Source organism: Arachis duranensis, chromosome 9 (genome assembly GCF_000817695.3).
Source record: "Arachis duranensis cultivar V14167 chromosome 9, aradu.V14167.gnm2.J7QH, whole genome shotgun sequence".
Classification (NCBI taxonomy): Eukaryota; Viridiplantae; Streptophyta; class Magnoliopsida; order Fabales; family Fabaceae; genus Arachis; species Arachis duranensis.
Genome location: NC_029780.3, coordinates 110,245,607 through 110,269,653, shown reverse-complemented (window position 1 = coordinate 110,269,653; position 24,047 = coordinate 110,245,607). Strand labels below are relative to the sequence as shown.

Genomic DNA, 24,047 nt, shown 5'->3' with positions numbered 1-24,047 from the left:
GAGAGAGAGAAAGGAGGGGGAGAGAGGGAGAAAAGAAGAGAGAGAGGAAGAGGGGAAGGAGAGAGAGGGAGAGAGAGTGGGAGAGAGAGAAAGGAGGGGGAGAGAGGGAGGGAAGAAGAGGGAAAGGAGAGAGAGGGAGAGCGTGGCAAAGAAGGAGAGAAAGAGTGGAAGAGAGAGGGGGAGAGAGAAAAAATGTAAAAACTAATTTTATATATGTTAAAAGTTAAAACTAGTTTTAACCTATAAACCAGTTTAAACTGGTCTTTTCAATTAAAACTGGTTTTATTTTTATGAACTGGTTTAAACTGGTGCACTGTATTGTAAACTGGTTTAAAACCAGTTTCTTATGTGACAAAGCAGTTTGGTTCAGTTTTTAAACCATTTAAAATAGTTTAGTGCAGTTTCAGTTCAGTTTATGAAAAAAGCAGTTTCAGTTCAGTTTATGAAAAAACTGAACCATGAACACCCCTAGTCCTTTTATTGGGCACTTTGACAGTAGTCCTTGCACTGTTAGAAATTTAGGATTAAGCTCCTCAATAAGATCAATCTTGAAATGAGAGATGTAGAAGCAATACGACTATGCCAGTCCTCCAGATGGTGCTTAGCTGGATTTGATTTGCTCATTTGATGATTAAGAATTGTACAATTGTGCAAGCCTTTTTGTAAAATGTTTATTTAAATTTCCAGAATAGCAGTGTCCACTTGTGTCATCTGCAATTTGCTGCCCTTGAATTTTAAGCAGATGACTTCTGGCATCAGTGGCATGTGGCCGAATCTGATGTAAAATTTGTAGACAGTGTGGCTTTTACAATAGATATGGATGGTGGAAAGAAAATGGAGTGATATATAATAATTGAAGGAACTACCTGATCCCTTATTTGGATTATAGATGATCGTCAATAAATTAAAAGTGGACAGACATTTTGATGACGTTGATATTACATCCAACCAAGTTGGTGAACATTGGCGATAATGTGGTAGTATTTAATACATTATTCCAGTTGATTCATAGCATTGAGGCTATATATTTTGTGAATTTTATATCTATTCAATATCATACTCTTGCCTTGATCTTAATTAATGGCAAGAAGGAAGTGATCTGAATTATAGGCTTTCTGACCTGTTTTTTTTTTTTTTTTAATTCTTGTGATTGTCGTGAATCCTAATAATGCAAGTAGAGCAGGTATTGTTTTGCTCATTCTTGCATTCTGCCTGACCTGACTGTATTAAATTAATTTTCTCCTCTTTGATGAGTGAAATGGGAATTTTGTCTTTTGCATATTTGTTTTCTCCCTCTTGGGGGATTGTTGATTTCTTATTTAGTTATTCCCTTTATTAAATCCCCTTATCATGGGATCTGGGATCTGTTAAACCCTCTACATACCAGTAGCTTTTGATTTCAGCTGATTTTAGTGACTCTGACACTAATTTTATCGTAGTGCTTACCTGGTATTATTTAGATGTTTTGAGTAGCATGCGAGCTATAATTGGTTTATACCTGTTTACAGTCCTATGTTTTAGTCATATTATATATCTTGATATTTGTCCTAATGGGGACACTGGTGGATGGAAATTTGTTGAAGGTAGAAAAAAATCTGCATTTTCCTTGTAAGTTGTAGTACATTCTCTTTATCATCTAGTCATAGCATGATTTAGTATCTCCCACAGTTTTCCTCCTTTACTCCTTTTGCTTCCCTCGTTTATTCCTTCCACCAGCATCTCTCCGATAGTTTTCCCTAATAAACAGACCATTATGTTGGGCTAAAGTCTACTCAATGATGCAAGTTGCTTGGAATAGCAACATTTTTTGGCCATTGCTGTTGTCATTCTTTCAACTTTCGGTTTGATGTAACCGCCAATAACTTAGGAAAAGCTAGCTGAATCATTGGGTTGTGGGAATCATCAGTCAAATATTTGATAGTGAACTTTTGAAAATATATATCTTCCATCTGATATTCATGCATAATTTTCCAGAGCTTGGATGTGTGAGTGGCAAATCAAAGTCATTATACGGAAGAGATGGTCATTTGGGCATAACACTGGTTAAATTTACTGGGGATCAATCAGGCCTTAAGGGGGCCACGCAGCTTGCAGAACACTTTGAGAAGGAAAAGCATGGGCGCAAAGATTGGGCCCGTGTACAGCCTGTCATAACATTTGGGAAGGAGGATGAGAACAATCCAAACCTTGTAAAGGTGGATGAGAAAAAAGGAGATAAAAGGAGGGTGTTGTATGGCTATCTAGGAACTGCTTTTGATCTTGACAAAGTTGATTTTGACACAAGGAAGAAGGCAGTCATAGAGAGCAGGAGAGAATACAAACAATCCGTGTAGTTTCTATGAATTATACATGGAATAGCAGTGCACTTGAATGAAAGAATTGTGGCTTCTTCTGGAAAAAGTCTTTCCAGTTGAATGATAATTAGTCCTGATTCTTGAAGATGATAAAAGCTGAATGTTATGTTATGTTGTATTGATCGTTTTTCAAGGCTTCAAGGCTGCAATAGGATGCCAAGTTGCCATCATTTTTTATTTAGTTCCCGGTGGTATATTCTTAATACTATTGAAGCATTAGGATTTAGGAAGATGTGTTTGCCTTTTCACCATTTGACACCGTGGAATGCACTCAAATTTAAGTCAAATGTTCGGAATTTTTAGACTTAGTATTGTCCTATCTTTTCCCCATGTTGGACGGGAACTGTTTGCTTTCGTTTGTTACCCTTTTTGGTCATAATGTCATGGAAATTATTAGCTATGATTTCCCAGCCAATTTCTAGTTGATTTGCTTGCATGAATCCCTCTAATCACCTTAACCCTAGTTAATTTTTCCTTCAAATTCTTGGACGTGGCATTGGGAGTATACACTGGCGACGATGATGATGATGATGATGATGATGATGATGATGATGATGATGATGATAAATGATACTTGTAGTCTAGTTTTGCATTCTAAGCTTTCCCTAGATGAATCCAATGTATAAAAGGATTTTTCTTTCTTTTTTTTTTTTGGATTCTGTGGCTGTTATTAGAGTCGCCTTTATATAATCTGTTCAAATGTGTTAAAGGATTATACCAAGATCACTGCATGTTGTGGTGTTCCATGCATGCTTATTACTCGTCTACATCAAGTGGTGTGCGAAAAGCTTGAGTGGTTTTTATTGGTTTTCCGTGTAACCCAATTATTGCCACATGGTGCTTATGGAACAGCAAATTACACACACGTAGATAATGGGTAGGAAGATTATTTTAGTCTATGAACAACAGTGATTGGTGTAGAGAAGGATCATCACCGCAAGAGAAGGGTTATTGTTTTTTGTGGATGAAAGACGAAACAGCATTTTAATATCTCACTACTGTTTGTAATTTATATTCCTAAGGAGTCCAATTAGCCAATCTGGGTTACTTGTTCCCCTACATCGGAGATGGACTTGGGCTATTATGCAAATATGTTTTAACCAATTATGGACTTGGGTTCTCCCCACTAACATGATCCGGTGCCCATGAATTCGTTATTCCCATCTATCTATGTTAAATGAAGAGATTATTTTATCAATTAAAATGACTGTAATTCACCAGAAGAAGAAAAAATTTTAGATGATGTCATATAAACAAGTCTGTAAATCGGAATAATATGCGGCACTTTTTAGCTTTTAAAAAATATATATGTATGTTACGTTGATTTTTCAAAAAAAATAAAAAGAAAATGTAAAATGTAGAGAGAGATGATTCTGACTTGTGAATCTCACATGTGTGTGTGACAGTGTGAGAGGTGGTGAATGATAGTGGCTTATCTGAAACAGGAACATTGCATTTGTACGCATGCCTGTGTCTGGTTGCAGGTTGCAGGCACTGACTTCCAGCACAATGTGTTTTGTTTTTTTAACCCTTTCAGATTAACTGCTTTAGATGCTGTTTCACTACACTTGCACCTCTCTTTTATTTTTACTTTTTCTTTTTCTGACTCTTCCCATGTGGCGCTCACCACTCTTGTCTTGTCCCACACACTCCCCACCCACCCATTCTCTCTCTTCATCTCTCTTCGATTTCCGCGAAAGTTCTATTACCACTCCTTTGCAATACCCTCGTACTACCCTTCCACATTATACTATTCCATATTCTTGTATACGCTACTCGTTACACGCTGCTACTAATCATTGTATTTTGTGTGTATCTTCTATTTCTCTTAATTCTTTATTCGTTATTCCATTCTGTCTAATCTAATCTTGCCTCTTTTAAGGTTATCGCACATTTTTTCCATATATTTTATTTGCACTACATTCTTTGCTATTATGACATTTTTTATTATTTTAGTACGACACAAGTATATCCATAAATCACCAATAAGTTGATACAACTCGAATTAGCTGGACTCTTACGTAATTAACTAATTATACATGTTATCCATGCGTGATGAAAATCTTAATTCCAGGTTTCAAGAGTTAATGGAAGGAATTAATAGAAAAGAGAGTGTAGCCTTTTTATCTTGTTAAACATCTTAATATTAAAATCACACATTTTTTATTTTAAAAAGTATAAAAGACGCATTAGCTTGACTATTACGTAACTAAAATTGATTATCGTACATGGTTAAAAATTATTAATACCAGTTTTCAAGAGTTAATCAATGTAGTCAAAACTAAAGAAAATAGCAAAGCAGATGTATAATTAGTTACATAGTTGAGTTGAGTATAGTATGTCTATGATATGATACAAGATGATTAAAAATCTGAGGTGATGGCATATGATAGATATGATAATACTGCCAAAGTGGAAACACAGGTTTATCCTCGTCCCATATTGTGCTTTTACCAAATTAACCCTACCCTCTGTATCCTATTCATATGTAATGAATGAGTGTTCAAAACCAATCCAAACCGAATAAAATTGACTAACTGAACCGAAAAACTAAAAAGCTGAACAAACCAAAAACTAAAAAAAAAAATAAAAATAATCACATTTTACTATTTTTTCTGCAGTTCGATTTAGTTTTTAATTTTGACACTGAAAATTTTAATCGAACCGAATCAAATTGGTTCATCTAACCTTACCAAAACTAACCTTCTAAAGGCCCAAGCCTAGATAATCTAAACCTAGTAGCACCATTCTCAGTCTCTCACAGTCTTTCTGTAACGAAGTCCCAAGTCTCAGCTGCAGAACCCCTTTCTCCCAATGGTCAACACCGTCTTCTTCCATTGTCCACATCATTGTCGCCGACTTGCTAGACAGCACCCAGCCACCCACAGGCCACAACACTGTATTCCTCCACCGTCCACAGCACTATCGATGACTTGCCAGATAGCACCTCGTGGACGCACCTCGAGGATAGCACCCACAGGCCACAACACCGTTTTCGTCGCCGCGTTTCCTTCTTGTCAGCGCAGTTCTCTCTCCCTCCCTTCCTCCTCGGTTGTCGCGCTTCCCTCGCCATCTCCTCCAGGAGGTAGTAGCTGCCATCGTCTTTGCTGAGTCAGATATGGAGCCTCCGAGTTAGGTATTCAATTTCTGTTCAATGTATTTATTCAGTGTATTTGTTCAATGTATTTGTTGTTTATTGTTGTTCATTGTTTAATGCATTTGTTAATTTTTTGAAATTGCTAGTAAGCTTCTGATTTTTGAAAGTTTGTTTCATTGATGCAAGGATTGCGGCACGGAATAGATTTATTGGCTTGGATCGAGGATTTGGGCCCAATGCTATGAAAAACTTACCTAATAGCAGATTATGTGATATTCTATTTTATTATAATTTCAATCTTTATTGTGTTGTTAATGCTCAGTCCATTTGCATAAAAAATAGTTATATAATTGACTAAACCTAGTTTGTTTATTTTAGATTGAGTTAATATTAAAAATCATTCCGAAAAGATACTTCGATCTCCATATGAGTTCTCGAATGATAAAGTTAATCAAAATAGTCCCCAAAAGATGACGGATATGACCACATCAGTCCTTCCGTCAATTCGTTCGCTGAGCTGGCTAACGTTGGGTGACGTGTACGATGATGCCTACATATACGCTGGGTTTGCTAACAAGGTAAGTTCGTTAAAAGAAATCAAATCAGTCCCTTGGATGATGAACCCTAATCCTAAATGCGATGATAAATACAGTCCTCAATATAAGCCAAGAAAAATACAATCCTCAATAAACAAAATGAGATATTGTACAAGGAATTTCCAGTTTGTTGCAGCAAAGATGAACTTAACACTTGAGTGCTTCATCTATTTCATGGAAAAATCATGCAAGTGGTTTCAGATGGACAGCACGAACCTGGTATAGGGTCAATTGGGCAGAAAGAGTTGTAGCTTCGGTCTGATGGGTCTGAATTTTGCGCTCGAGTTCTTGTATATAGCGGGCCTTTCTCTTTTTTGAACGTGCAGTAAATTGCCGATTAACAAGTATTCTGTACATACAAGATACAACAATATTCGTCAGAATACTAATCCACAGAAAGTATTAAGATATGAAAGCACAAAACGGCATGAAACAAAAGAGCAGCGTCCCTTGAATCTCACTTTCCCTCACTTTTGTTTCTCCCATCTCAATTTGAAATCAAAGCACACACAAAATGGGAGGATACATGATGATCTCTGTTTTTCAGAAATAATAAATTATCTATTGTAATGTCACTAGATTGAGCATAATTCATGTTAAAAAGGAAGAGTCTTCATGACAAATGGTTTTGAACTGTAGCCTGCACAGCATTTGTATTGGTTTTGAAGGTTCTGCTATAAATTCACAATTGCAGCTGCATCAGCCATGTAACCTTAAAAACTTTCAAGGTGCCTATTCAAAAACTACCTATCAATTGCTATAACAACTCATCTGATTCTGAATTCCAATGCTTCAATTACTTCCAGGGTTAACAAACCAACGCTACAATAGAGCTAGAATGCCAAAATCCATTCAGGCATTAAATTAAGAAAAAACATGGCAAGAATCAAATATCATTGCCAAAATTCAGTGTTCCAACATCAAGAATCAGAGATTTTCCAAAAGGAATTATTTGTAAATAACATTAAGATCAACGGAAAAAGTCCACGCATACAAATCATTGCATTACCTTAAAAAGTGCAATTATCCACCACAAACTAACGCAAGAAATTTTCATTTTCAATAGCTAACTCAACAAGACGAAATTCGTAAACTTCATGTAGCAATGTAAAAGCATAAAAAACCTAATTTCACTGTTCGAATTCCGAAATGCAAAAACAAAAACATGTACTCAAAATCAAAATAAAAAATAAAAAAATAAAAAATTTAAATGAAAAATGAAGTGAGTATCATGTTTAGACCTCTTGGCGCGTTTCGGATCAATGGTCCATAGCTTAGCGAGCTTATCAGGAGGCATTGCTTTCTTCGCCTCCATGATCTCTCCGAACACGCCTGTCGTAGAACCGTCGACGGAGTTACTATGCAGGTGCCTCGGCCTAGCTCCTCCGGCGCCAGCGCTACCATTTCCACCAGGACTTATCTTCCTCGTTGTTCCGCTTGTTCCGGCGCCGCCATAACCGCTCTGATCCGATCCATTTCTGCCCTGAATCGAATCGTTCGAAGCCCCTCCTCCGCCGCTGAGCTTCTTGATGGGTTGCAACGTTTTGAATATCTCCTGGACACCAAACGACGTCGTCTCAACATCTAGAGGCCATTGATTTAAAACGGCGTCGTTTTGTTATTGTGCCACGCGGGCACTTAACAGAACACGTCACCCAACGTTAGCCAGCTCAGCGGACAAATTGATGGAAGGACTAACGTGGTCATGTCCGTCATCTTTCAGGGACGATTTTAATTAACTTTATCATTCGAGGATTCATATGGAGATCAAGGTATCTTTTAGGAACGATTTTGACTATTAACTCATTTTATATTGATAAGTCCCTGATCCCATCAGGCCATCACTAAGTTTATATTGCAATGATAAACAGGATAACTCATGGTCAAGTATTTTTCTTAGACAATATTTTTTTACTCATTTTTTTTCTTGATTTTTTCTGTTCAACGTATTGATATTTTTGCTTCTGCTTCTGATGGTTATTGGTTAGACACGGACCAATATACTTGGTTCTCATAAAGTATATATATCGACAGAGAATGCTAGATCATATATTTTCACCTTTTAGTTGATTGTTTGTTATTATTTTTATGCTGGCATTAATGGATTAACATTTTTCTTTTTGTATTATTAAGATGTTATATATTTTGATTATGTATTATTATACTATTTTTTTATAAATTTTTTAGAGGAATGATTTTGGCTCTTATCTCTTCTCTCCTTCTAAAATGTATTTTACTTCACCATCAGCTTTCAGTCGTTACTCATTTTTAAGATTGATTTTGACTGAAGAAGATACTAATTTGTCATGAATATCACAGCCTTCACAATATTTTATTACTAATGATAAAAATGAAAAATTGTACAATTTTTAACAAAAATTTTTATATTTTATTTTTAAATGATATAAAATACTGCAATTTGAAAGACTATAAAATACATAAATAATAACTACTAATAAATTATAAGTACTACATTTAAAAATATTATATTTTTATGTGTTATTAGTTTCTTTTGAAACTGAATTCTAATTCCAATTAGTACATGAAATTAGGAATATTTAATGGAAGTGTACAGATAAGTATCTGTTAGTGGCTTACACTTTAGTACTTTACTATTTTTTTCTACTTCAGTGTTGGCTCTAACACTTCTTGTAATTTTTAAACTTTTTTTTAAATTAATTGAAAAATCGAAAAAATAGAACCGATATTAATAGGCTTGAATTGATTCGAATAATCTCGTTAAAAAACCGGATCAAACTAAACCGCATAATAAAAATATCATTAGATCGAATGTTTTTGTCAAGATTCCGAACCAAACCAAAAATCGCAAACCGAACACCCCTGATGCACCACCCCTCTACTTACCTAGACTCGGACTGTACACCAAGGCCTCCACTGCGCACTAGCCGCGCATTCTAGCACCGCCCCTCAACTACCTTTTTCAGGACACATAACCACGTGTCCCCGTCTCTTCCGTCCACGTCACCAACCTTCGTTGTTCCCCTATTTCTCTCTCTCTCTCTAATTCATACCTTTACTCTTTCTCTCTCTGTCACTTCTTTTCTCTTTCGTCGCTCGTCTTCTCTTCTTCTTCTTCTTCTTCTTCTCCTTCTTCCTGTTTCAGCGCTCCAATTAGGGTTTCCACAGTAAGTCACAAAGCGCAGAAACAACTACCACGGCCATGGGGTCCATCCCCGATCCCGGCGAGCTGAGCGAGGTTGCTCCTCCGCCGAGCTTCGACGAGTTCCAGCGTCAGACCTCACTTATGACCAGCTGCACACTCCTCTGGAAGGAGCTCTCCGACCACTTCTCCTCACTTGAGAAGGACCTAGTCAGCAAATCAGAAGCACTCAAGGTCAAGATTCGCACCTTCGACAACCACACCGCTCAGTCCCTAAAACTCCTTGACCACCGCGAGTCCTCCATCGAGGGAAGCGTCCAGATCGCCCTCCGCAAACTCGACAACAACCGGACCGCTGCGCTCTCCGCTCTTACCGACTCTGACTGCGGCGACTCCGCCGCCGGCGATGGTGAGGTGGACAATGGCGAGGGCCTAGTGCTGAAGCTGAAGTCATTCTGCCTGAGAATGGATGCGGTAGGGTTTTGGATGTTCGTGATCGGGAAGAAAAAGGAACTGGAGGCGCTGAGGTCGGAGATGCCGGTGGCGCTGTCGGAGTGTGTGGATCCGGCGAAGTTCGTCCTGGAGGCGATATCGGAAGTGTTTCCTGTGGACAAGAGAGGAGGGGAGAAGGTAGGTAGCGGGGACCTAGGTTGGGCGTGCGTGCTGGTGCTGGAGTCGCTGATCCCGGTGGTGGTGGACCCTGTGATAGGGAAGTCGAGGTTGATGGTGACGCCGGCAGTGAAGGAGAGGGCGAAGGAGATCGCTGAGACTTGGAAGGCGAGCCTTGAGGAGAGGGGAGGGATCGAGAACGTGAAGACCCCTGACGTGCACACGTTCTTGCAGCACCTTGTTACCTTTGGGATTGTCAAGAAGGATGACTTAGAGAAATGTCAAGTGATACTACACAGTGAGCAATATTGTATTTGTTTAGTTGAGTTTGATTTTCAGAAGATAGTTACAGCGTGTCTCCACTATTCTGTCACAGATTTCTGGTCTTCCTTCCTCATTCAGGGGAAAGACATGTAGCTGATCTCTTTCGTTTTGGCGCCATATTAATTTAGGAGGTCTTTAAATAACATGATTTTAAGTATTGTTTAACCTTTTTCTTTCACTTTTGGAGTGACTCACGGATTTTAGCCATAGGATGTTTAAATCAGTGTGCAAGGGAACAAATAAAAAGGTGCTGTTAGTTAAGCTATCTAGTGGTTAAGCTTATTCAATTTCTGCCTCTTGTGTTTTGTGCATAATGGCAATTGGTCATAACTATAGTCTGTAGTGCATGTGGTACTGAGTTCTAATGTTTGTTGATATATGCACTGCAGATATGATTGAAGAGTTAATCAGCAAAGGCCAGCAGCTTGATGCAGTGCACTTTACATATGAAGTAGGTCTTGTGGACAAGTTCCCTCCTGTTCCGCTACTCAAATCTTATTTGAAGGATGCAAAGAAAGTTGCATCATCTATATTGGAAGATCCTAATAATGCAGGCCGAGCTGCGGTAATTTACTTTTATGTTCTTAAGTAACCTACTGATATTTTTTCTTTTTGTAGTCTGCTTGTTTGATGTAGTTGAAACCAAACTGTCGTTTAGTACACTGTTAATAGCATGTCTTTTTCCTCATTGAATTTTCTGCTGATTTCAACATCTTTTGATTTTGGATCACTGGTGTTATTGATAGAGGTCCAGAATTTTTCCTTTTCTTTTATGCATATAGTATGAAGTTTAGAAAGACGGCATTAGATGCATATCTTAGAAAAGGGAAGGGACTGTTAAATCCTTCAGAGTTCAGTGTGTTAATATTTTTATTCAGTATTGATTTAATTTCTGATTCTTCTCATTCATTTGTGCTGCTTTTTCTTATTTAGTTGGAAGAAAGGGCTCCAAGTGGTAAAAATGCCTTGTTATATTTTCTATACTTATTTGAAGCAGGTTCACTATTTAAATTGACTTCTTTCTCTGTGCTTCATAAATTTCCCAGACCCTAGCTGCAAGAAAAGAGCAATCTGCCCTCAGGGCTGTGATTAAATGCATTGAGGAGTACAAACTTGAGGATGAGTTCCCTCCCGAAAATCTGAAGAAGCGACTTGATCAGTTGGAGAAGGTCAAGACGGACAAGAGGAAACCAGTTGTTGTCCCTGCCAACAAAAGAACAAGAGCAAGCAACAGCAATGGTGGCCCAATGCCTCCTGCCAAGGCTGGCCGTTTGACCAATGCATATGTGTCATCTTTCCCTGCTGCTCCGGCATTTGTTAGGTCTCCATCACACGGGCAATACCCAGCTGCTCTTCCAGCATATCCTTCCCCACCACACATGTACGGAAGCAGAAGCCCCCCCTATGCTGCTTACTCACCGGAGCCAGCACCAGCTATGGCAGGTTCATACCCAGCTGCATCAATGAACTACCCTGCATATGGTGGCTATGGAAATGTTATGGCACCAACTTATCAGCAGGCTTACTACCGATAGACATGACATCCCAAAAGATGGTAACCACTGATATGACGACCTTGATCCCATTTACTTTCTCAATGTTGTTTGTAATCACTAACCGTTTTAACGGTAGAAGTTCTGTGTGTTAATTATAACTACTGTCCCACTTCCTGCTCTGCATGGCGAGAAGTTGTATTTCTAATGTTGATCCCGTAGTACTAGGCGATTGTGGAAGGTAACTAGGACGGCCAAGAAACATCAGAAAACTCATCTACCAATGTTCGGTTTAGTTGTAGAAAGACTTACTGTTACTATGTTTACAATTATATATTTTTATCCTGTGATCGAACTTGAAGGGAAAAGGAGAAAAAAAAAAATGAAAAGGAGAGTAGAACGTTCAATATGTTTCTTGGCAGCTGTTGACTAAGGTATAAAGATCTGTGAAGGAGATAAATGATGAAATCTCGTCCGAGTTTGTTTTTTAATTTCGGGTTGGCCCTACAATCATACTCTTCTTCCTCTAGCACTGTTATTTGATTTTACTTGCTACTTTTTGGCGTTCTTCCAAATGAAGGGTGATGATGATGTGGGATGAGAACCCTGTGTAACAAAGGCTAGGGAACAAAAGTTCGGAGAAACTTGCCAGCTAAATCCAGTATGTAATTTATAGTGGTTGTCAGAACAGGATGTGTCTTTTTTAAATATCGGGTAAAGAATTTGCGGGAATGAGTATTATGGTGGAAAACGAATTTAGTATCTCACACTTGATTCACACCAGAAACATATTTTATTTTTCAGGAATTTAACTATTCCAACAACTCCAATCAAAAGGAATCAATGAGGGGCTTAGGTTTGGTGAACATAATATAATGTGTCGTGCCTAAAAGTCTACGCTAATCAAAACCTTAATGGTGGCCTCATCTTTTTTTTAGCAATTACTCTGACTTTTAATCCCCCTTCGAAAGGGAAGCGGCTGGCATCAGGAGCAAATCTTGTTCCTTGAATCCTTGCATTGAAGTAGCTTTTTGGTCGTAGATTTACTAGATTATATGGTAATTCCATGTTCTAGTTAGTATTCCGTGTTTTAAAAATTTGAAATTCCAAATCTCTCAGAATGAAATCATCTAAAAGAAAAAAGACAAGAGACGAAAGTGCTGAGGTCGCAAATAGGCGAATACTTTCAAATACAAGAAACTTCCTAAAGCTGATCAAGTCTCACAAGTGACGGAAGCGAGTGTTACACTTACACCCAAATAGCCATTCCAGTTTTCTTCACTTTAGATTTCAAAAGCCTTATTTTGTGCTTGCTTTAATATGTTGATAAATCATAAGTGGTTGCTTCAAACCTCATGATCTCATATTCATTCATGCGTAACTTATACCCCAAGCTAGGGAGAAAAACAACAACGATAGCTTCATATATCATTGATATTGACATCATATTAATGTGAAGAGAATTACATGGGAATAAGGTTCGTGTAAAACTGTAAATGTTTTAATACATACACAAGTCCCATAATTCAAAGCATTTGAAATTGGAACATCTTGTCCGTGGACCTGGCCTTGAATCTTGATTGTGCTCATCAACCACTTTGAATGGTGTGAATTGAAATGTTTTCCAATATGGGGTGAGGCGTGACATATCACATGTGTGGTGCTGCTTAATTGGTGGGCTGATTTTTAACCTTTTCCGATATAATCCATACCAATATGCTTCTTTCTCAAGGAAATCTTCCATTCACTGCTATGGCAAGTTACCCCTATCTCAATAGATTTTACTTTACTTCTTTAGGGGCAATGTCATTAAACCATATCCGATATCTCTGTCTTGCCCTTAAATTTTTTTTTTTCCATAATGTATTGCAAGTAGTTATGTTTGCATATTGGTTTGATCATTTTATTTCTCTTAATGTATTTAGATGAAAAAACTAAGAACGAAGTTAATGAGCCGTAATTATAGATACAGAAGCAAGAAAGCAAACTACTTTTCTCAGTAAACTAGTTAGTATGTGTTTGGGTTGCTATTCCATTGTGTAAATCCACATTCTCCAAAAGCAACCAAAATATTACTTCTACATTCATCTTTTGTCAACTTTATTTCACTAGTCAAGCCTTATATATATCCCTTCCTTGCAATTTGTCAACCCTTTGCATTACTTTGGGTACATTTTGTCTTTGTTATACCATTTCTTTTTCTTAGTCTGTTCTTACTCTTTTATATATATAAATATTTATGTAATTTTTTTAATAACGCTAATTTTATTTAAAACTCATAAAAATAAAATATAAAAGTAATATTAAAAGAAATAAATATCCATTATATCCTTTTTAGTAATAATTACCCATATAAACATATTTTTGACTAACAATATTATTCATTTTTGTCAAAAATAGGTAAAAATTATCTAAACACAAATTATATTGACATTAATCTAAGTTTAATAAAACACTAACATCCATTTGCAACTACTAATCCAAACACATGCTCATTTTATTAGTCAATACATGGCCGGCCAACATCACTGTTTTATTCAACAATGACATACTAGTATATGTAGATAGGTACAGCTGGACCTCTAGTCAATTATTATTGTAGTGTCCATGCTGTAACAGGTAATGAAATATTTCAGCAGTTTATCTTAAATCCAATTTAGGATTTTTATTGAGTAGCCCCATGGGCATGTAATACTGATAGTAAATTAAAGTTGGTGGATTTTTATTGACCAAGACTTAATGAAAACCCGAGATACTACTTTGAAGTTTGAAATCATTCTTTTACATTTCCAACTTATAACAACTGAATTATCATCTCTATCAAGAATCAAGAAATAATGGTTAAGATCAAGTAGAAGGAAATATAATTAAAATTAGCGAATAATTCTGACTTTATCCTTCTTCATATATATATATAATCAAAAGAATATAATTTTAAGAATAATAACACACCACATGCAAGCATCACAGCACAAACATTACTGATCAGTTGCTTATTTTGATTGGAAAAACTTTAAGTGGTTGAGCTTTTTGGAGGGTAATTCCAAATTTCTCAGTCATGTCAATATCTTCTAATCTCATTCCATGTTGAAGCTTCCAATCAAAGGAGTTGATCAATGAACCCAACATCAAATACAACATCCTATTAGCCAATTGTAATCCGGGACATATTCTTCTTCCAGCACCAAACGGAACCAGTTCAAAGTTCGTTCCTTTAACATCAATATCCGAACCTATGAACCTCTCCGGAGAAAACAATGTTGGATTGTCCCACAAGCTTGGATCCCTTCCAATGTTCCACACATTAACCATGACTTGAGCATCTTTTGGGATGGTGTAGCCACCAATGTCCACATCAATTTCAGCTTTTCGTGGCAACAAGAATGGAACTGGTGGGTGCAGGCGTAGCGTCTCTTTTATTACTGCTTGTAAGTATGGTAGTTTCGAAATATCTGACTCCTCAACAGGGACACTACCATTGTTGCCAACTATTTCAACTAATTCCTCTTTAGCCTTTTCCATAACTTGTGGGTTACGAACTAATTCACTCATTGCCCATTCTAAGGTAGATACCGTTGTGTCTGTTCCGGCAACGAATATATCCTATCAAAAAAATAACTTTAGGTTAGGTGAAGTTGACAGTCTAAAATTGTTAGATAATAATTTAGTTAAATTGTGAAATTATTTAGTGACTCTTAGATATAACTTCACATAGAACTAAACTAAATGTCCTTAAATTTCGAAAACAAAAATAGCATACTTACATGGAATAGATGTGCAATGAGTGTTTTATCAATCAACTTGTTGTCCTTGGAAATGGTGAGTAGAGAATCCAACATGTCATTTTTGCTATGAAAACCATCTTCTCTTAGCTTCAATCGTTGGTTAATCAAACGGTCGAAGATATCAAGAACCTTTGTTACGTTCTTAGCCTGCCTTCGGTTAATGCCTTGTGGGTCAATCATCTTCAACACGGGGAAGAAATCAGCCAAGTTTGGTGTTCCAACAAGGTTTGTGATGTTGGTAACCAGATCCTTGAACTCTCCCGCTGCATCTGTAGAGTCAATCAAATCTATGGAGAAAATGGTGTTAGATAACAGATTTATGGTAGCCTTGAACCCTAGTGTTCCAATATCGACAGCTTCACCGATTTGGCTGCTATGGTGAACATCATTAAGGAGTTGTTGCATTTTCTTACGCCTGACGTGTTGGCTATCATCAAGATTCTTGTGGGATAATAGTTGAGTGTTGCATATTTTTCTCATTTCGCGCCAAAGGGGCGAAATGGGAATAAATGCAAAGCTGTAGTGTTCATGGTTGAGAACCGACACGGATTGTGGAATTGGTCGGTTTGACAAGAGGTGGTCATGGGTTAGAAGTATCTCTTTCGCCATTTCGGCTGAAGAGACCACTACTGATGTCTTTTGTCCAAGCTGCAGACTCATTATTGGACCATGAATCTTCGTCAGCTTGGACAAAGACAAGTGAGGCTTTTCCCCCATGTCAAGGAGGCTTCCAATTATCGGAAGCCGGGAGGGTCCCGGAGGAAGCTTGTAGTTAGGTTTTGTGGATTTTGTAAAGAGTAAACAAAGTGCATGCATGGTCACACATGCCAATACAAAGATCATTGTGCAACTTACAAAGTCCATTTTTGTGTATAGGATAATTCACAAGAGATGGAACGTTCGTTATTGCTTAGCTTAATTGATTAGAGCTTAATTTATAGCTGATGATGATGACTGTTTGGAAAGATGAATTTGTGTGTAGACAAGACTCATTCTACCCGTTGATTTTCAGCCATATGCTAAGTGTACACCACTAAAGTCATATATGTATTTATATACATTGTTGGTTGGTTTTAGTGGCTGATTTTGGTACATAAATAATATTTTTTTGCCAAATAAATATGCAAAACTACCATATAAATAAATACGTAAAAAGAATATAGCATGAAATTCAATCAAGTCTAAACAAAAAAAGATTATAAGAGTTTAGAATGATGTTAAATTATTAATTTTTCCCGACACTACAAATTAAATAACACTTCACTATGTCTGTTTGTGTGTGTTTTTTCCCTTAAAACTAAGCCTGTATGTCTCAAAACAGAGACTGTGCACTGTTTGGATTAAAGAAATTATGCGAAGAATGTCGTCAACCCCCCTTGTTCAACTTAATACGAATAAGATATAATTTTTTAAGAATAAAATTTAGTTTTTTTTAGTCAACCCCTAAGAAAATATAAGTTCAAGGTCTCATCAGAACTGGTCTTTTCCAGCAGGCTAAAGCATAACAATGAAATTCTTTTGTTGGAAAAACGCGCTAATAATAGCTAATTGCCGCTTTAAATGAATGTGAGAACTTGCACCCTTGCCCCTTGTATAAAGATAATAATTTAAATGTTTATAATATTAAATATTATATTTAAATTATCTAATAATTTTTAACTAGCTATTGTTATGCATAACTCCAAATATGTTGGTCATTAATGACCTAGGTATTGTTATGCATAACTCCAAATTTATGTTGGTCATTAATGACCTAGGTATTGTTATGCATAACTCCAAATTTCCTAAGTGTTTGCAAGCAAATTTTTCCTTTCACTCTTTTAGTCAATACATTAATTAAGATTGAGTACGGGTTGAGTTGGTTTGAATTTAGAATAAAATTAAAATCGAATCAATTAAATAATAATGATTTTAGTTTGGTTCGAATTTACATTTTTTTCTGTATATATTCGAACCAAATTGAACCAATTAAAAACGAATTAGTTCGGTTCAAACAATTGAGTATCCGATGAAAAATTTATAAAACAAAAAAAATAAAAAAATGAAATTTTTATTTTAAATATTCTATAAATACAATAAACATGTAAAATTAATAAAAATAATTCAAACATATTAAACATTAAATATATTAAAAATTAAACACATTAAAATTCAAATATATTAAACACTAAAAGACATTAAAATTTTAACATATTAAAAGGCATATATATTTTAAATTTTTATTTTTTTATTTAATTAATACATAATCAAGTCTGTGGATTGGTTTGAATTATACACTTCCAAAACCATTATTCGAACTAATTATTAGAGAGAGTCATTAGTTTAATTCGGATCTAATTCAATTACCTATTAGTTCTAGAACCAATTTAATTAATTCTGTTCGAATTCAGACAAATAATTAAATAACCACTGTGCATACTCACCCCTAATATTAATGTTGGAAACAAGCTTCTTCAAAATCGCAACTACCGCGGCTGCTATAATATAACAAAGAGTAATTCTCCACATATAAGTGATTTTCCATACAAGTCATTTATAAACACGCCGTTTCACGTTTTTTTTTGTACCTCTTTTTCTTCTTCTTCTTTCTCCGTGCTTCCTCTTCCTCTTCCTCTTCTTCTTCTTTCTCTGTGTCTCTTTTTCTTCTCTTCCTCCCTCTTTTTTTATTGAAATTTCTTCTCCTCTTTTCGTTTTCTCTTTCTCCTTCATCAAAATCACCAGAAAAAACGAAGAAACATTATTCAAGGTATGTTTCTTGCCTTCTCTTTCTTCTTCTTCTTCTTCTTGCTACACGTTCTCCTTCCTCTTCCTGTTCTTTTTCTTTATTTACGTGCTTTTCTCTTTGTTTTCTTTTTTCGTTATTCTCGGTTTCCATTATTTTTTGACATCAAGCTCTGAAATCGTTTTTTAAGAAGAAGAAGCAACAGCAGAAGATAAGGAAGAAAAAGAGAAAGAGTTCTGAATTATGCATAAGGTGTACTTCAACAAATTTTGGGTGTATTTCTTAAATTCTTTGGGTGTATTTTTGTAATCCTTTGGGTATATTTCTATAATTCTTTGGGTGTATTGATTTCAAGAAGAAATATACTGTCTCTCCCTATATTGGGTGTATTTCTTAAATCCTTTGGGTGTATTTCTTAAATCCTTTGGGTGTATTTCTGTAATCGTTTGGTTTATTTCTGTAACTGTTTGGGTGTATTTCTGTAATCCTTTGGACGTATTTCTATAATCGTTTGGGTGTATTTTTGTAATCGTTCGGGTGTATTTCTAAAGTTCTATCATCTTCAAAACAATTTCAAAACTTGATTTCAAAAACCATGAAAATCGAAAAAAACAGAAGGAGATCGAAGGCAAAGAGAGAACGTTTTTCCATACAAATCATACAAGTCATTTATATTCACGCTTCTTCTTCTTCTTCTGTAACGCACGTGTTAGGCCCAACTTCTTCTTCTTCTTCTTCTTCTTCTTCTTCTTTTCTTCTTCTGCTTCTTCTTCTTCTTATTCTTCTTCTGTAACGCGCGTGTTAAGCCCAACTTGTAAGACTTGTAAATAAAAATGACTTATATGTATAGCACTCCTCTATAACAAATTCCTCTACCTTCTGCGTCAATCCAATAACTATATTACAATAATCATTTTTCTAATCAAATTATAATTTTTTTTTACACTTTTATCAAAAATAATATTCGTTTACTAAAGTTAGTTATGTATTTATATATAAATATATATATAGTATAATTTTTTTATATGTATTTATATTTTTATATTTATTTTATACTAATAGTTGACTTTAATAAATAATTAATTTTAATATATACATAGTATAATCATAATATTATTAATATTATTTTCTAGTCCTTCCCACAATAATTAAATTCTTTATCTCACCCCAATCTCCATCTTCCTGTAACTTTCATTGTTTTTTTGGCTCCACTCAAGCTCCACAAGAAGTCAGGTAGTCAACGTCATTTATAATCTTCTGCCAAATTCTGTTCAACGATGTTGAAATGTTGCACAAGTCTTTGTAGCTTTGAAGTGTGTTACACACGTCTTATTAGTTACTTCTGCACAAATCTATATGCACCAGCCTAGAAGTTCATTTTTGTGGAAGAGAGGGAAGATACTAAAATGAACAGGTTTCTGTAGGGTATAGGGTATGGGCTACGAGCCCATGATAAATTCGTTCTCTGACTCATCACGATCCAATGTTTGGACTTTAATTTGGGCTTTTATTTGAAGTAAAACTATTTAGCAAGGAAAATTGTAAATTTGGAGAAAACCAAAACTGGAAAATACATAACTATGCTTTACAAATTGGGCTCATGCCCAATACCAAAAGACAAAAAAGTAATAGACTAACAGGCCTAAAGATTGACTCATTTCATTTGAACTATGTATGTACTTCATGAACCCAAACAGGAACTAGAGGTGATGCCAACAGAGAAATTTAATGTGGACTTCATAAACCAGATCGCGCCTTGATTCTAAACCTAAGGATCAATCGAAAAGTGAAATAAAACATCATCATGTCGTGGAGGACATGGAAGTTTGTCTCTTGATGCTAGAATTCAACGCTTTGAGAGAGAAGATCAGATTAGAGTTTGGGCGGTTTGAATTATGGGTTCTAACAGGGTTTGGATTTAGTCCTAAAATATCCCCAAAAAAAATAGAAATGTGTTGTATTGGTCATGGAAAAAAAATAAGAGTTACATAGTCAGAACTCAAAATAGAATATCATATGGCTAAAACGGCAAGTCAAGAATTGAACTAAGGAAATTCGTCAACAAGTGAAGATAGAAGGGACCTATGAAAAGAAATATGAAAAATGGATGTCCCATCAAAAATCAAAATGCTGTTATGAAGAGCAAGCAAGGATGTATTGTCAGTGGGTCACAACCTGTATAAGAGAAAGATAATACAAAGTCTAATTTGCCAAGTTTGTTCTAAAGAAGTGGAAACAGTGGAACACACTTTCTTGCTATGCGATTAGGTAAGAGCAACATGGTTTGGACTGAATGTCAAAATATTCCAACTAAAGAGACAATCACATCTATTGAAAATTGATTGTTGAAAAATATAAGAAAAATTAGAGCAGTGAGAGGTGAAGAACAAGAGAAGAGAATAAGCAATTTTGGGTTCTTGAGGTGAAAAATATGAAAGACCAGAAACGACAAACTATTTCAACATCTAGAAATAAATCCAATGTGGACAATAAAGAAAGCAAATATTATAGAAAATCTTTACTGGAAATCAAAAGAAAATTAAGCAGGAACGATGTTTAAAGAAAAGAAAACAGAACAAACCTGGTAAGATGGAGACCTCCTCCAACTAGATGGCTGAAGGCAAATGTTGATGCAGCATTCTGGAAAAAAAAGAGTTTTGGTGTAATATCTGTGGTAGTCAGAGATAACAGAGAAAGAATTGTTGGTGCAATATCTGTGGTAGTCAGAGATAACTGAGGAAGAATTGTGTTAAGCTTCACAGAAAAAATTCAAGCAAATTCAAGCATCCCAACAGAAACAACAGCAGTTAAACAAGTCATAGTCATAGTTAATAATCTCCAAATGGAAAAGACTCTAATAGAATTTGATAATTTGAAACACATTAAAGTAATTAAATTCAAGGGTTCAATAGAAAAAATTTCAGCAATTTTTCAAGACATTGATATACTAATGAAGCAATTACCGGAAAAGGGGGTTAATTTGGACTTCTAAAAACAAAAATCTCCTCGTCCATAAAATAGCCAAGACAGCAGAAATGGGGACATTACACCATAATTGGAGCACTCAACCACCTGCAGATATTCACAGAATCATTAGAAGTGAAATCAATTTGATTAAAATTTGAGGATCAACAAAGAATTAAGTTTTAATAAAAAAGAAACAAAGTGCCATACAATTGAGGACCAAAACGGTACAGTGAATAGAAGCTTCTCGCAATGGCCATGGTAGAGCACTGCATCTCAGATTGGAATGGATGATCGCAATCTTCGACGCACCAAATTCAGATGGTAGCCACAATTTACGTGCATTGGGAAGTGAACAGAAATTGCTATAAGCAGCAGCAGTTTCTGTAAAAGGAGGTCAGGGCATAAACCGCTATTGCATTACACATAAAACGCTACTGCCTGTAGCGTTTATGCCCAAACCTCCTTCTACAGAAATTGCTGCTGCTTATAGCGATTTCTGTTCACTTCCCAATGCACGTAAATCGTGGCTACCATCTAAATCTAGTGCGTTTATGTTCTCCTTTAATCTGCTACTACCAGTAGCGATTTCTATAGATTCACGAAAAAATACATTTACGTCTTCGTTTTTAAAAATGTGCAATCAGGTAAATTCTTCCTTCACTTTATTTATTTAAGTAAATTATCCTAAAAAAATGTTCACTTTTAGATTGAGGATAAAAATAAAGACAAAAGATATTTGTATTTTTTAGGTCGTAATGTCCGTGCAATTAAATGATTTAATTGAGTTTATGATTTAAAAATAACTTTAAAAACCATTATAACTCATTAATAAATACAACAAAATAAACTGAGGTAATTTTTTAGATATTTTTGACAACTCGATCAAATGGAACTCTGTTTAAAAGAGTTCCATCAAATACTTTGCCTCCTCTCTTTTATGAAGATAAATGGTGTGACTCTTAACATACAGTTTTACTTTATTTGTTTAGTCAATATACGATTCGTTGTCTAACAGTTTCGGAAAGGCGATGACTGAAAGATGGACCAAAATACAGTGACCATGCGATATGATACATTCCATTCAGTGCCTTGTTTCAAAGATTGAAGTGACATGTCTCTCCAATTAATTTACAGGTGATGATCATCACATCTAACAATCATAACACACAGGGGAATGAAAAAGCAAATAATACATACATAATAAGAATGAAATAGTTTACCGAAACTATTATTAAACATCTGCCGACCCTGCCTAGCGCCTTCAATTACGAATTTAAAAGCTTTATTTTATGGCTAATTGACAATTAGAAAATAAATTTTATATATTACCATAGCTGGATGCCATTATACATATTATTAATAATTAAGATTTTTAGATATGTGTTATTATAAAATTATTACATGTTACTTAAACAAGTTTGATTTGTCCGGCGACATAGAAAATCAGAATAGCAAGAAACCAAAGCATGGATAGCAAGCATGCAATGTCCTTATGCATGCAAACAAAAACAGTGAGTGGCTATAAGTCTATCCCTTAACTATAGAAGAAAATTGCTGTTGGAATATATATAATTATCTTATAGAGAGCACTCATTTCCCAAAGTCGTAACATACATAGATTAATAGCAATATATATATTAATAAGAAGACAATGGCGTTTTTGTCACTTCCAATCTTGCTGTCTAAGAAGTAGTGCTCAGAATAAGAATAGTGCATGCCTACATTGCTGTATTAGAAAAAAATGAATTGACAAGTTAATTAACAGACCAACCGAAATCTTTGCAACCAGCACCTATCATATAATATTTAAAAATTCTAGTATTCTCATGTAATAAAAAATGCTAATATTTTTCATGTAATGAAGTTTATTTTAAAGACAAATGTTAGAGAATTAATATAATTTATTGTTTTTAATCAATAATTAGCTAAAAATATTTAAAAGTTATTAGATTACTAAATTAAAAAAAATTAAATTAATAATTAAAAATATTCAAAAAAATAATAAATTCTCTTGGGTCTCAACAAATTTTTTATTTTAAAATGTATCTATAATTGATAAGTTAAATTAGTCCCATTTGGTTTATATTAGTTTATATATTATATTATCCACAACCGCTAGATTTATTTTGTCATGTTCTACTCTTTTCAATTAATTATTGCATTAAGGCTTTGAATAGTGTAAGCGAAGGGATACATTTCTAATTCTGTATATATGTCCACAATAAATGCGTTTATTAGAATTGATTTTCAATTATATATCTTCAAGATAATTGGTCTTTTTATTTTACCATTGTTACTGTGGGTAACCGAAAATTAATAGATTGGACGGTGTTGATTGGCCCAATCGCTTGAAAGAGGAAGCCTTCGAGTGGGTCTGCACCTCGGGGGCCTCCGTCCGACTTGCTCGTATGAGGAGAAGGGGATGGTACCTGCAAAGACACTCCGATGCCTAAGTCAGCATAGGGTTAAGCAGGTTTAGAATGTATTGGGATTTGGAGATACCTGAGGGGTGTCAGTGTATTTATAGTGGTGAACCAATAACCACTGTTGGAATAGTGCCATCTTTTTAGGGCGTTAACCGTCCCATTATCTTAGGGAGGTTAGGATAGGACTCTTGGAAGTGGTTAGAGAGATTCTAGGGGCAGTTACTCACTTGAATGAGTGTTTATCTTCCAGCTAACTCTCGTGCCCGACTTCTTTAGAGCAAGTCGTGGTTAGAACCGACTTCATTGGACGAAGGTCGGTATTGGGTGAGGCTCAATCCGTGGGATTAGGCCTTTTGTTTGGACCTGGACTTTTACTGTTGGGCCAGGGTATGAACAGTGCCCCTACTCGAGCCCAATTTTCCTTTCGAGATTTGGGTTCGAGTATTCTACTCGGGGTCATAGTCGACTTGTTGAAGGACCGACGTGATGGTCTGAAACCGACGTGACTTTTCGTAGCCTTTTGGTTCTGACGGTTACGTCTAATCAAGCGTCG

General features: G+C 35.6%; 4 protein-coding genes across 4 annotated transcripts in view; 2 read left to right on the top strand and 2 right to left on the bottom strand.

Annotated features, from left to right (window-relative positions):
• LOC107466990 (uncharacterized) overlaps positions 1–2,757 on the top strand; it is an 8,847-nt gene extending 6,090 nt beyond the window's left edge. Inside the window, exon 4 of the mRNA XM_052254391.1 lies at positions 1,975–2,757. Within this exon, the coding sequence (XP_052110351.1) occupies positions 1,975–2,333 (359 nt within the window). The 3' untranslated portion in view covers positions 2,334–2,757. The remainder of the gene's footprint in view (positions 1–1,974) is intronic.
• Positions 2,758–6,230: 3,473 nt separating this feature from the next.
• LOC107466864 (bZIP transcription factor 18-like) lies at positions 6,231–7,763 on the bottom strand. Its single transcript, XM_016085873.1, has 3 exons — positions 7,727–7,763; positions 7,289–7,631; positions 6,231–6,396 (listed from the first exon to the last, which is right to left on the bottom strand). Exons 1-3 carry the CDS (start codon positions 7,761–7,763, stop codon positions 6,231–6,233), a joined length of 546 nt encoding a protein of 181 aa, XP_015941359.1.
• A 1,325-nt stretch (positions 7,764–9,088) lies between these two features.
• LOC107466996 (FRIGIDA-like protein 4a) lies at positions 9,089–11,949 on the top strand. The gene is made up of 5 exons (XM_016085998.3): positions 9,089–10,062; positions 10,117–10,132; positions 10,180–10,206; positions 10,461–10,666; positions 11,148–11,949. Exons 1-5 carry the CDS (start codon positions 9,229–9,231, stop codon positions 11,634–11,636), a joined length of 1,572 nt encoding a protein of 523 aa, XP_015941484.1. The 5' UTR covers positions 9,089–9,228; the 3' UTR covers positions 11,637–11,949.
• A 2,598-nt stretch (positions 11,950–14,547) lies between these two features.
• On the bottom strand, positions 14,548–16,264 carry LOC107466995 (geraniol 8-hydroxylase-like). Its single transcript, XM_016085997.3, has 2 exons — positions 15,359–16,264; positions 14,548–15,197 (listed from the first exon to the last, which is right to left on the bottom strand). Exons 1-2 carry the CDS (start codon positions 16,241–16,243, stop codon positions 14,580–14,582), a joined length of 1,503 nt encoding a protein of 500 aa, XP_015941483.1. The 5' UTR covers positions 16,244–16,264; the 3' UTR covers positions 14,548–14,579.
• Between the last annotated feature and the right edge of the window lie 7,783 nt (positions 16,265–24,047).

Coding starts and splice junctions, on each gene's coding strand:
- LOC107466864 (XM_016085873.1), bottom strand. CDS start 7,763: ATGACGGACATGACCACGTTAGTCCTTCCATCAATTT. Junction 7,632..7,726: donor GTTAGTCCTTCCATCAATTT/GTCCGCTGAGCT, acceptor AATGGCCTCTAG/ATGTTGAGACGACGTCGTTT. Junction 6,397..7,288: donor GATCCGAAACGCGCCAAGAG/GTCTAAACATGA, acceptor TTGTATGTACAG/AATACTTGTTAATCGGCAAT.
- LOC107466995 (XM_016085997.3), bottom strand. CDS start 16,243: ATGGACTTTGTAAGTTGCACAATGATCTTTGTATTGGCATGTGTGACC. Junction 15,198..15,358: donor TCATTGCACATCTATTCCAT/GTAAGTATGCTA, acceptor TTTTTTTGATAG/GATATATTCGTTGCCGGAAC.
- LOC107466996 (XM_016085998.3), top strand. CDS start 9,229: ATGGGGTCCATCCCCGATCCCGGCGAGCTGAGCGAGGTTGCTCCTCCG. Junction 10,207..10,460: donor ACATGTAGCTGATCTCTTTC/GTTTTGGCGCCA, acceptor TGTGGTACTGAG/TTCTAATGTTTGTTGATATA. Junction 10,667..11,147: donor ATAATGCAGGCCGAGCTGCG/GTAATTTACTTT, acceptor TAAATTTCCCAG/ACCCTAGCTGCAAGAAAAGA.